This window comes from Acanthisitta chloris, unplaced genomic scaffold (genome assembly GCF_000695815.1).
Source record: "Acanthisitta chloris isolate BGI_N310 unplaced genomic scaffold, ASM69581v1 scaffold39285, whole genome shotgun sequence".
Taxonomy (NCBI): domain Eukaryota; kingdom Metazoa; phylum Chordata; class Aves; order Passeriformes; family Acanthisittidae; genus Acanthisitta; species Acanthisitta chloris.
In genome coordinates this window covers 1,193-14,695 of record NW_008672744.1, presented here as the reverse complement: position 1 = coordinate 14,695, position 13,503 = coordinate 1,193, and the positions used below count along the sequence as shown (strand labels likewise).

Sequence of the window (13,503 nt, the reverse complement as noted above, 5' to 3'; positions counted from 1 at the left end):
ACTTCTGTAGTCATCATGCTGCATATCCTGTGTTAGTGCCAATATCTGACAGAGTGGTGTCAGTGTCCTGAGATGGCACCTGATGATGCAGAAATGGCATTTTTTGCACAAGCAATAGGCTGTATGTTAATGAAATCCTGTTACATTCAGCTACTAATGTGGTGGAACTTGTAATATCTCATGCTTGGAGACTTTGGTCTTCTGTCAGCGCTTTCTAGCACTAAATAGATTTTAGTTTCACCCCAGGGTTCTCACAAAGCAGTGTGGCTCTTTGATTAGGAGAAAATGTGTTCCCTGACGTGCACACTTGTTGGTACCCAGTTTAGGAGACCATGTCCCACAGTTCTGAGTTATTCTGGCTCTTCTGCTCATGATATCTTTGGCTAGTTGTGGAGCCAGCCATGGTCTCAGCTCTGCAGGATCCGCTGTGTGTGGCAGGAGCTGAGGGACTCACCCAGGCCATGAGGCCATGAGTAAGGGCCACGTGTCACAGGGGGTTTTTGGGTCACCTATAGAGGCATGAGCAAAACCAGCAAATGCATATCATAGACACCTAAAGTTACTCTTGAATTCTTTTTCCTCCACAGAGCTCAACAAAAACCCAGTGGAAGGCTTTTCAGCAGGCTTGATAGATGACAATGACCTTTATCGATGGGAAGTCCTTATTATTGGTCCTCCAGACACACTATAGTAAGTACTAATACTTACACAGAAAATGAACTTTGGCTTTACTAGTTCTTGTTTGGTCTAAATGAATAGAAGTTAACCTAAATCTTGTTGCTATGTTAGGTAATGCTGTTCTGTTGCTAGTAAAATACCTGTGAATAGCTGGATTTGCTATATAGATCTAAACTGCTTTGCTCCTCTGGGAAAAGGCAACACTAATCCCTTTGTACCTGTATAGAAAAGAGAAAGAATAGGCATACTTAGACTCAGCTTCTGTTTTCTTACACCTTTAAGTAAGGCAGATATAATCCACTATTTGCTGTTACTGCTGTGAGGCTGCAGTTCTTTACAACTTCATGCTGGTGATTGTAGCAAAATCTCCTAGTGGAGTGTAGCTGGGGGAGACTGCAGCAGACCATGGAGTTAGCTTCAAGTCCTGTCAGTTTAAGATGGGAGAACCCTCTTGGTGTGAGCTAAGAGTACTTCAGGGTGACCATCTGCTCCAGTTTCTGGGAAAAGATTCTGTGCCCAGAAGAGGTCAGTTTAAAGTGTGCTCCTGAAGATGAACTCTGTTCTCCTTCATTAAGCTGTTGTGGTGGTAAATGACTGATACAAAAAGCCTAGTGACATTTACTTGAGGTCAGTTTTGGCTCCAGCACAAAGTTGTATACCTCTGTCTGCAGACTTCTGAATAAGCACTTAAGCCCAGGAATCAAATTGCTTTGCTTTTCCTCAAGCTCCATTGCAATTCTCATGTCTTGCATGAGATTGCTCCAACTCCTGTTGACCTTTTCTGAACAGACTTGTAGTGGTTCTGTTACATTCTCATGGCCATTTTATAAGTACTGGCAGTAAAGAAATGCTGCTTCTAATTGAACAGCATCTTAGGGGGTTAAAATTGCAATAGGTGGTTTTTTTTTTTCCCATTCACTTCTGGGTCTTTTTAGATGAGAAGCTCTCTTCTGTTCCAGTCCCTACTTGCTGCTTTTCAGGCTAGTATTACACTGAATCTCTCCCTGGGCTGCTGATGACAATGGAACATAATTTAACCAGGTGGTTCAAAATCTTCAAGCTTTAGTCTCATTCCTGGTCCCACTTTATTTATTCTGAGTTTACTTAATATTACTTTAGACTCAGTGAATTACTCTACTGACAAGAAACCCTTTTACCAAGAGTATTGGTAAAAATGAGACTGATCTCCCTTAACTGACAGCTGTACTTCATCAACTGATCCCTAATGTGTATCCAATATAAGAGCTGTATTTATATGCAGCTGATATGGGGCAACCAGGGATGCCATACAGCCTGCTAGCTTTAGGATCTGCTGCTTTAAGAAGGGAAAGAAGGATTTTTTTCACTTTGAAAGAAAGGATTTAACTGCTTTGGAGCTATCAACAAATGTAATCTAACCCTCCCTTGTTTGGACTAGTATAGATGTTCAAATAACCCATGTTTCTGGGATTCTTAACCTTCCCAGGCTGAAGGATTCTTTGGAAACTGCCTAAAATTTGTGAAAAATGAATGCTGTGGGTTCACATCTCCTCAGCTGCTTTAAGAGCCAAATCACTTAGATCTTAGTGCTTTTTGGGGGTTGAGTTGTTGGGTTTTTTTCCAGACACTTGCTGGAATTGCACATCTTTGGTTAGTGGTGGTAAAACTTGTTATTCTCTCAGTAGTCTGTGGGCTCTGGAGCCTGACTCCTGCTCCTGTACAAATACAGGAAAACACTGCACTGAATAGTTTTCTACAGCACTTCTTTTGCCTGTGTGGCTGCTGAGGAGTAGCTTGTCACACTGCACATCTTGTGCCACCTTCTGTGGATGTTTGTTCCACTTCTTGTCATCTCTGCCTCTGCAATTCCAAATTTTGTTATAAACTTCAGTTAGAAGAAATGACAGTAACAAAGCAAATCTCGTAGTGCTTACATTAGCAAAGTATTCCATCTATAAACCTTCCCATCCACTACAGGCCCTCCCATTTGTCAAAAGGGACTATTCCTGGCTTGTAACTCCACATTAAAACTGGATGTCTCTTGTTTATTGTTGTTTTCCAGTTGAGTGGGTGACTGTAATGCAGGATACCTCACTGTCATGTCAGAGGCCCTTTAGCTTAGTGTTGAAAAGGTGGTGCTGGAAGCAGTTTGACATCTAATGCTGTAGACAGAGCTGAAGCTCTCTGTAACTGCTGCAGAATGATCCATGAAATCAGGACTCAGGTCAGGAAAATGGGTGTCTGCTGGGCTGCACTTGAGAAGGGCAGTTATTGGCACTGTCTTTTTTTTTTTTCTTTCCCCTGTTAATAAATGTAATGGGAGGGAAAATATAAGTTATGATTCCAGATGGTGAATTCCTTGGCAGTGTTTTGATATCTTTTTGTGTGTGTGGTTTTTCCCCTCTGGAACATCATCCTAGTTCTAAAAAAGATCAGTGCTGGGGAACTGGCAGTATCTTGTGAAAGGATCATCTCAATCTAGAAACTCTGCATTGCATATGGAAGTGTTGGTACTGTTAATTACCAACACAATGTTGTGTGAGGGGCAAACTTTAGAGCTTTTGCTACATCAGTAAGTTCCAATCTTCAGCTTAAGCTTACAAGAAACTCTACTGAGATATTTTTGATTCCCCAGTGAAGGTGGTGTTTTCAAGGCTCATCTTACTTTTCCAAAAGACTACCCACTGAGGCCGCCAAAAATGAAATTCATCACCGAGATTTGGCATCCAAACGGTAAGAAATGTCACAGCTTCGATTTCCTTTTGCAGTTAAGCACTAAAATGCAGTGAAGACAAAGTGAAGAAGTAATAACCAAGGCAGAGTTTTTAATAGTGCTGCTCTGAGAGCATAAAATACTCCTCAGGTATGAAAGTAGCTTCTTGAATTCTTGGTAACTGTTCAGGGACTTTTTTTTCCTTAATTTTTTTCCTAAGTGCAAAAATTCTGGTCTGAGGAGAAACTTGACTTCTATAGCTGCCTTTTGTTATACCTTCACGTATTTCATCTTGGTATTACTGACTTGGCAGCTCAGTCTAGAAGGCCCAAGGTTGTCCTCCTCCAGTGAAGCATGAAGGGAAATCACAGCATCTTAGTCCCCCCAAAGGAGACTCCTCCTAATGACTCATTTACTTATGGGCTGCTGGACATAGATGGGAAGGTAAAATAAAATGGAAGGAGGGTTTACTGGGAAGGAGGAATGCTCTGCCACTTCAGAAGTGTAGATGTTGAAAGCTGGGAGGAGACCAGCACAGTGTTCCCATCATAAGGAACGGGGAATATTTTCATGCTGTGTCAGTTTGAGCTCTGGAAATACCACAGTACTTGTCAGGCACTTTCTAATTCCAGCAGTTTAAATCATATTTCAGTATGTTCCAGTAATACCCAGCTGATGCTGTTGCTGTGGAAAAATATCACTCTCTGGTTTGCTGAAGTTAACAGAAAAAGCTGTGGTGGAAACCTGTCTAAATAGTCCTGAGAGCTGCAGCATGATGGTAGCATTAAGTTCTTTCTCCCCCTGTGCCCTCTCTGCCAGAAGTGTAGGCTTATCAACAGACTTCCACCAAGCCTGGGATAGATTGAGCTCTGTAATGGTTAATTACTTTTCTTTTTTATGAAATATCTTCACTAACATGTTTCAGAGTAGCTGGAGAGCAGCTGAACAGTTCCATGACTATCCTGAAGGAATGCCAATGTCCTGTTCATGACTGAAGTATGCCTTGTTCTGTCTTGTAGTGGACAAGAACGGTGATGTCTGCATTTCAATTCTTCATGAGCCTGGAGAAGACAAATATGGCTATGAAAAGCCTGAGGAGCGTTGGCTTCCCATTCACACTGTGGAAACCATCATGATTAGTGTTATTTCTATGCTGGCAGATCCCAATGGTGATTCTCCTGCTAACGTGGATGCAGCGGTAAGGCTTGGCTTGGCTTCACACTTCCAGAGTATGTTAAGGGGTTGGAATGGAGCTTAGAGATCTCCCACCAGAGCAGGTTGCTCAAGGCTTCATCTAACCTGGCTGTGAACACTGCCAGGGTTGGGGCAGCCACAGCCTCCCTGGGCAACCTGTGCCAGTGTCTCACCACCCTCACAGGAAAAACTTCTTCCTGATACCGAATCTAAATTTCCCTCTTTTAATATCTCCCCATTCCCCCTTGTCCTGTCCCTGCAGTTCCTAACCCAGAGTCCTTCTCCAGCTTCCCCAGAGCCCCTTCAGGCACTGGAAGGTTGCTATTCTTGGTTCTGCCAGTTGTCTTCAATATAGAAACTTGAACTTGCAATAGAGTTGTGCTTGTAGTTTGATAAACAATACAGTGACTCTAGAAATAACCTTGTATCATAGGCTAGGGTACTTTTTTGTTTGGAAAAGCAGTGATGTTGTGGAACAGAATTAGTAGTGAGCCCTGGGAAGCTTCCTACACCTCTACAGCAGTGCTCAGGCATTACAGCAGTAGGTTTGAGGAGGTTTGTGCTCTCATTAAAGCTTCACCAAGGACTCATGCCTTCAGCTGGAGCAAGGGTTGTCCCAGACTAGACTGGTTAAAAGTGAGGAAGAATGGTGTGACTTATGGGCCTAGACCAGGGTGAATCTGCAGTTGTGAGATGGAAGTGCTTGATGCAGCACAGTGTTTCTGGAGCATGCCCTGTGCTGTGTGGGTGTATCAACACAGCTATCAGCTCCTACAGGAGCTGCTTTTATAGCAGAATAACAATTAGGCTGATCACTGTTTGTGGTGGGGAGGGGGAAGTCTCAATTCTGGAAGGGTGTAAGGAAACAAGCTTCAGGCCTCATTCATCTGAGATACACCAACATGCTTTGCTTTGAATCCCTCTTGAATTGCAGTCGAGCAGTGACTAATGAGTGCTGTCCTCTCACAAAAGAAGTTCCAGGTCTTTTAACTATGGGAGTGAGGAGAAGGGAGATGGGACTTGGAAGATGCAAAGCTTTCTGGAGGAATGTTAACCTGCTCTGTCAGCCTAGCTGTACCTTCCCAAAGTGGGTGGCAGTTCAGTGGTTTCCTGCAGCCTTTGATGTGCTATGCTGTTAGTATTTCCAAAGGTGGTTGAGCTCTGCTGAAAAACGGGAACAGACTCATGTGGAACAAATTTCATGGGAAAAACCCAGAAAACAAACACAAAGTTGTAGTGAACAGTTTCCTCATTTAACGTTTTGAATGTTGGACCTTCCCTCCTTGTGTCCTGTTACTGGTGGAAACAGATACCCAGGAGCCATGGGCATTTTCTGCTGGCAAACCTGAGAGCACTGAATGAAGCAAGTTATTAATGAAATGCTAAAAGTGCAATTAGAATTCCTCAGCTCACAAACTCATGTTTGTTGAATGTGGCTGACCTAGCACTGCAGAAAGCTTATGCTTTTAGCTGTGCTTGGCACCTTCCTGACATCACAGGCTTTTAAATCTTGTTGCATTGTGTCTCACTCTGCTACTTCAGGTGTGATAGTTTATGTTGTCCTCAGAGATGTTACATAGAAAACTATGAATTTGTTTACCTAAACATTAGGATAAAGGTTGAAAATTAAAACATTTTCAGCCCAGATTGAAAGAACCAAAACTTAAATCCAAATCTGACTGTGAAGACAGTAGTAGAGCATTGCTTGGGATGCTAGAAACTATTTTTCTGACTGTAGTATTAGGTATTTCAAGTAACTTTTAAACTTAATGTGCTGCTTGAGCAGCTTGGCATCTCCTGCTGAGTTGTAGATATCTTCATATTAACCAGAACATACTCATGAAGGTAATGAAGAATCAGCAGCTCCTGTGTTTACTGCTGTAATAATGTTTGGCAGTTACTAAGGGATACTTTGTCTGCTTTCATTAACTTCTAGTTTTCAGTGAGCCCAGAGAATAAGATGTCATAGGCAGTTCACTGCATTATAGGAGAGAGGATATACCTGCTTCCTGGAAAAATGAACTGTGCATGTCAGAGTTGTGTCTCTTGGATTGGGAGAAAAATGAGGAACAGGAACCTGGATAATATTTTGAAAAGCAAGTAAACACTTCATGACCTAAAGTAAAATATTGGGTTTTTTTAGAGATATACCTGTCAAATTGGGAACTTTGCATCTCAACACTTACATCATAGGGCTACAAGTGTAAAAAGGAGAAACAAAAACTCAGACTCTGAAGCTGGGAGGGCACAAACTCAATGCTTTTCTTGGCCTTAAGCCATCTTGTGTAAGCTGTCCTGTGTCCCAATCCAAGGAACCAAATTCTTGCTGCATGAATTGCTGAAAAAGAACAAATTAATTAGTAGCCTTATTTGTGCTTTCACTGCAAAGTTAAGACCTGTTGGGCTTTTCAACATGCTGATTGATTGAGTGAGCTTAGAGGTGGTGAATATGCCACTCAAATGTACCACAGCCTTCCCTCCAGGTAGGGGTGAGAAGGTGTGGACTAGGTTGCATCAAGTAAAAAAGTGTGGGGGGTTTTAACCCCTTCCCTTCCCCCTGCAGTAAGAATATATTGCTTATCTCCAAAACTAAGAACTGTAGAACTTCATGAAATATAGGATTCCTCATGTTTTCCCAGCACTTCTGACTGTGAGGTAGTACCCAACACCATCAGTCTTAGCCACCTCTGCTCCTGTGCTTTCATCTGAGCTCCTCAGGAGCCTGGCACAAACCACTCAAAACTGGCTGCACTTTTCCCTGGAGGTTTTTGTGCTACCTTGACGTGTGCATTTCTGGGTTCAGGCTTACCTCTTCCCCATCTTCCTGTTCATCCTTATCTTTGCTCTTCATCTATGCAGTGCTGAAATCAGATACCTGTCCCAGAGATCAGCCCCTGGTTAGGTCTTTCTCACAGAGCCAGTATCTTGCAGCCATATCTAACTAGGTGTTTGCTTTCTAAGGACACTGCTGTGCCTCTTCTGCATACTGTGACTTCTGTATTTCTCTCCTGGAGTGTCCTGGCTAGATTGAAACTGTCCTTAAAAACCTTAAAACCACTGGCTCCACAGTACCTGAGTACCTTTTTCACCACTGCAGCTAAAGACATTATCTCTAACCCAGAACAATAGGTCCTGGTCTAGTTTGGGTTTGCTGCTGCTTTGCAGGCTGAAGTAAATAGATTTTAGCATATCCATTGTGGAATACTGGTAGCCACTGGATTAGTCTTGGAGAAATGCCTAAAAAGCAAGGGGAAAAGGCTACATCCTCACTGTCTTGTGAACAGGTGGCACAGAAACCCAGAGCAAGCTTTCAAGAGCCCTGAATATCACAGGTTTTCAGTGATTGTAAGCAAATTTAGGTGTTGACTAGATATCTGAAAACATAAACCACCAAGAGTCTTTCTAGAGCTTGTACACTGTTTCAGGCCTGACATCTGAAAGCTGTCTGTTCACTTACAGAAAGAATGGAGAGAAGACAGAAATGGAGAATTTAAAAGGAAAGTTGCCCGCTGTGTAAGGAAAAGCCAAGAAACTGCTTTTGAGTGACACTTATTCAGCAGCTAGTAGCTTCACTTTTTTCAGGGTAAGTATCCTTCTCAAGACAAGTCAGTTACTGAGTTGAGGATTTCCTGCATAAGTGTTGCTGAACTATTTTATTTTTTTAAACTCCTCTAAATCAAAAAGAAAACCCCAACCCTTTCATCTCAGCTGCATGGGCTCAGTGGAGCTCTCTGGCTGTATGCAGTGCTAAAGACTACAAGAAGTAAGTGCAGTTAACAGCCCCTTCTGCCAAGATTGGGGAACTTCTCTAGTACTCTTGCATTGATGCTGTCCAGAAGCTGAACTTCTCTTTACCAGAGCTCATCCTGCTTTGTTAATAGTGCTTAGAGGCTGCTGGAGCTGGAATAGAAGGTCTGGTAACTCTTTCATGGTCATTATTGTGAAGAACATTTGTTAAAATCTTAAAAGCATCCTGCTTGCTGTCTCAAGAGCTGCAGTTTATCTTGCAGATAGTGGTGGCATGTTGCATGTAGGTTTTCCATGAGACTTCAGTGAGGTTGTTGGGAACTACTCAGAAGGATTTGCTTCAGGTGTCTGTGAGCATTTTAATAGGAAAGTCCACTAGCACGTCAGAAAGGATCAAGTTTGAGATATTACCCATCAATAATATCAAGAAAGGTGATGTCTGTCTTCTTCAGCAGCCTATAAAAAAAACCCCAGAGCTTTTTTACTGAGGAAGGCTTGGGAAGCTTCAGGCAAACAGTTGTTCTGCTTGGAAACTGAGCTGTAGCATATCAGAGAGCCTGGACAAGTTTTGACCTGAGAGTAGCTGCTGTGATGTTTGTGCTTTGTGGCAGCCTGTTAAAGAGCTCCTGACTCAAGATACTTAGTGTGATTTGCACATTCTCATCTCAGTTTTAATGGGGCTTCTGTTAATAGCTGTGTAGAAAGCTCTACATTAAAACATGGCCCTTAAGTCCTTGGCCTTTGGTCACTTTGCCTTGGGTATGCCAAGGAAAAACTTCCTCCATGAGCTAATAATTTCCCACTCTTGCTTTTCAAAGCAAAATAGAGTTTCATGTTGAAGCTTAATGGTTGGTTTGGCAAATAAACTGCTCTGACCCATTTGGCTGGAGAAGCCCAAATCCATCTGTACTGGTTACTGCAGCATACATGACTTGCAGGGGCAGAAATATGGCACTGTGTAATTCTGAGGGGCTGAACAACCAGAGCAGCTTGCTAAATGCTGCTGCTAGTTAGCTTTTCTTAGGAGAGAGTTCCTTTCTTACCCTTTTGTAAGTGCTGTGGGGGCTGGGGGAGGCTCCTCCTGTGACAAACTCATACTGCAGTATCTCTTCCCTGCAGAAATGCTTTGATTGAAGGGAACTTTCTCCAGTATAGAGGGAGCATGAAAAATGCTTAATATTGATCAAAAGGCTAAGCAAAGGAACTGAATGTCTTGTACAACTGCCTATAACTGGAGTGTAAGAATTGTTAATGCAGCTGACTGTTTTTTTCTGTTTTGGAGAAAGGGAGTAACTGTGAGTAATGCTCCAGAGTGTCCTTAACTAACCTCGGCTCTGTTGCCATGTTGAACTTGGCCATAGTGAAACAATGCTCGTGACAAATATTTTAAGCAATTGGCTGTGTTGCTTTTCTGGAAGGCAAAAGCTTTTCTAAGTCGTGGTGACTCCTGAGTGAGTGCTGGGCAGTGAGCTGGGTGAGAAGGGGCTGTGGTTTCAGCCCAGCCCAGTCTGTGTGGCTGTGGTGTTGGTGCTCACTGAGCACTGCCCTTGGCTGCTGCAGCAGCACCCCCAGGCACAGATGTTTCAGTGATAAATCTACAGGGTTCAGCCTTATGTGTGAATAATCAAACCTTCACACACCATGCACTGGAGAAACAGCACAATTAACAGGAGCCTGAAAGTGATAGTTGAGCTGAACAATGTGCTGAACTAACTCCAGTCTTTCTCAGGTGATGAGTTTGGATTTATGCAGCTTCTGTTCAGAGGTATGTAAACTCCTTGAATAAGGCTTGAAACACTAATTAACACCTTGGAATGAACTGAGGGTGCTGAGGGGTTTGTTTAATAGCTGTGATCTCTTTGCAGGTCTCCAATTGAGAAACATGGCACTGTTTTTTTTCCTGCACTCTACCCACCTATTGCTGGACTTCTGTTGTTACAAGTTGGCAAACACTGGCTGGAACTGGGCTGCAATAAAACATGCCAGTTATCAATGCTGACAAGAGCCTAACAAGTGCCAACACAAGATGATTAAGCATTTTGAAATCTAATGAACTGCTTTAACCTTCAGGAAGAATTGTAAAGATGTGTACATAGCACAACATGATCCGGATAATATATATACTGTTCATGTACATCCACAAATACACATTGTACCAAATAATGCTGTCTGTAGTTAGGAATAGAATTGTGTAAATTCTAAAGATTTTAGCAGATTTTTTTTTTTCTTTCCCATTGTTTCCTATGAGTTTTAAAAGCAAACAACAACAACTTGTGAAGCATGTCAGACTAAAACCAGTTAGGATAAAGTTGTTTTTTGGTTTGTTTATTTTTTTCTCCCCCTCCCACTTTAATTTTCCTTTGACCCACTGAGGCTTAATTAAAATTTCTTGCTTATTAAAGTTTAGTATCTTTTTTTTTTTTGATTTTGGAAATGTGCTCTCTTTTATTTCCCCATCAGAACTTAAAATTTTCCTAATTAAACCCTGAAAGGATTTGCTATGAATTACTTGTGTCTTCTTTTATGATGACCTTTGTAGTCTCAAAGGTGCTTTATATTTTTTCCCTTCCCACCCCCCCTTTTTTTTTTTTTTTTAACCCAATTGCTCATACTTCTAGAATTGGGTATAGCAATAAAACTGGCCATGGAGCACCCTTGAGCAGCCTGATAAATTTTTAACTTCCAAGGACTTGAGTTGCTTTCACTTGGAAGTTCAGTTGACTAAGTTAGTCCAAGATAGGAATGAGCTGCTTTTTAGGGGTGAGATTTTTGGTTTGCCTTTTTCATTGCCTGTTTGTGGGGTTGGGGGTGTGTGTGTGAGGCTTGTTTTTTCTCAAGGTTGAGTTCAAGCATGCACATCTGTAGGCTTTCAAATGACTAACTTCTGGGTTTGGTATCAAAAATAGTTTCCCTCCTTTACTCTCTTCTGTGGCCCTTCATCTGCTTTGCCTTCTACTTCAGAGTTTTCCTCACCTAATGTACAAAGAAAATCGCGATGTATATTTTCATGTAATTTGATTTTTGGAATTCTGTCACCTTCTGTAGTGAGTTCTTCCAAAATATAATTTTTTCCAATAATAATGTGTCAAACTGGCTGTGTTGGGTATGGAAATAGGAAGGATACTTGCAGCTGGGGCACAACTTACCTCATCATCCTCAACAACACATCACTGAACACTTGTTGTGTTTCACATCCTGTGGCTTCATCTTGAATAATGAAAGAGCAAACAGCACATGTCCCTTTCTTCCTATTGTAACCATCTTTGCTCTAGTGAGCAAATACTAATCTCAGTAGCTGCTAGCAAGAGTTTTCCAAGCCTTTTGAGCAAAGAAACTATAGAGAAACTTGCAACTCCTTGACTGTTTTATTTTCACAGCACAAGGTAACCTGGTAATGACTCGAGTTCCAGTGGCAGAGTCAGCTGGTGAGAAGCCTTCAGCTCTAACTTGCTGGCTGGACTTTGTTTCATGTTGCTGCACAACATGCATATGCTAAAAGGCACATACTGGGGTTTGGTGAGGGGGCAGGGGTGGAAGGAAGTGACAGTTGCTAGTGGCAGGTCAGCCCCAGCCCTGTGGGGCAAAAAGCCATTCAGTGTGAGATGACTTACGAGGAAAGGTATTGTTTCTTCCTACAGGTGGTTTGGATAAACATAGATGTGTTTAATGTCCACATTTACATATTTAGACACTAATTATTTTGTGAAATCATCAGTTAAATTTGCTTTTAATTGGCCATCCTGCTCCTGTGGGCAGGTGTGTGCAGACCTTCAGAGCTGTTAGTGCCCAGACACTGCTGCTCACCTCAGGTCCTGTTTGACTGCTTGTCCAAAATGGCTAGAGAGGAGGTTTCTTTGCTTTTCCACATCTCTAAGAGTTGGGACTGCACAATTTCAGTCACATGGTCCTGTTCTTTCCATAAACAAAACACTGGGAAGAAGCTACTCTTCCTAAACCCAGCAATGGACTTCTTCCCCCACAGGCTCTCCTTGCTTTTCCCTTTCTGCAGTGTACCTGGAGCTGAGAGCAATTCAAGGTACCTGCTGCTTTCAGCAAGTTCAACACTGTTACCTGTTTTGTCTGCCTAAGTAGCACATAGAGTTCCCCATAAGACTCCCCTGTAACTTAACAAAATAGTTTAAAGCTTTATTTCTCTGGTCTCCTGTTTGTTCCTGAAGAGGTTGGCCTGGAAATGTTAGCCCTGCACCAGTGCTATGGAAGAACTGGTAATTCCACAGCACTGTTGGTTCCCTTCTTTGTAAACTATTCGAATATAAACCCACTTCTTTGTGGGTCTAACCCACGTGGGCTTACCCAGATGGTTTGTGATCCCACATGCCCCAGATCTCCAAAGGAAGAAATGTTGCTGTGGGACACTGTTAGGATGCAGAAGCTGCAGGTATAGCTAATGCTCAGTAACTGAATGAGAGAGGCAGCTCAGGGTCTGGGCCAAGTGTCCAGGTTGTAGGAAGCCTCTGGCAGGCATGGAAAGGACCTGATTCACTTTGCTGTGATCACAGTTGGCTTTTTGTTTGTTCCTGCCCTACACTGACAGGGACACATGTGACAGGCTGTGACTTACACAATCAGATAGGAACACGCCGAGGAGCTGCAGTATGCACAAGAGCTGATTTTCCCCCAGCACACAGGGGCCTGTGGTCCAGATATCACTGCATCACTGGGGGAAAAGGAAAAGCCTTTAATGTAAATAAATATCAAAGTAGCATTACCATCCTAATTCCTTTTTTATATTTCTCCATGCTGCCCCTTGTGCATCAGAGAAGATCTCTAGAAACGAGAAGGGCTGTCAGCTAAAAGTCCTTCCTGTTGTGATGCCTAGAAAACCCTGAAACTGAACAATCAATAAAGAGATCGTGAATTCTGAAGTGATTAGAGGTGTATTTTGGGTTTTGGTAGGCTGATAGGGGGTGGACACCACTGTGTCTGTGCCATCTGGTGCACTGCTCTTGGTACAGTGCCATCACTGCACACAGAGCAGCACCTCCAGTCTCCTTGTTTCTCTGCCTCTTCAGAAGCAGCACAAGTGATTTCAGACCAAACCAAACCAGGAGCTGCTTGGGGTTGAAACAGAGACTCAAATGACAGCTTTCTGCCCAGGCAAATCCTCAGATGAGATTGCTGATTCCCCTGATGCAGAGCACAGCAGTAGTCTGCAACCTGATCTCTGTTGT

The 13,503-nt window shown here is 42.6% G+C and overlaps 1 protein-coding gene across 1 annotated transcript; it reads left to right on the top strand.

The window, feature by feature from the left end:
* Positions 1-587: 587 nt before the first annotated feature.
* Positions 588-11,389, top strand: UBE2G1 (ubiquitin-conjugating enzyme E2G 1; the record flags this gene model as incomplete). Its single annotated transcript, XM_009074637.1, has 5 exons — positions 588-690; positions 3,293-3,390; positions 4,390-4,568; positions 8,024-8,147; positions 10,177-11,389. Coding segments are annotated over 4 exons (467 nt in total), but the record flags the coding sequence as incomplete, so codon positions are not given.
* Between the last annotated feature and the right edge of the window lie 2,114 nt (positions 11,390-13,503).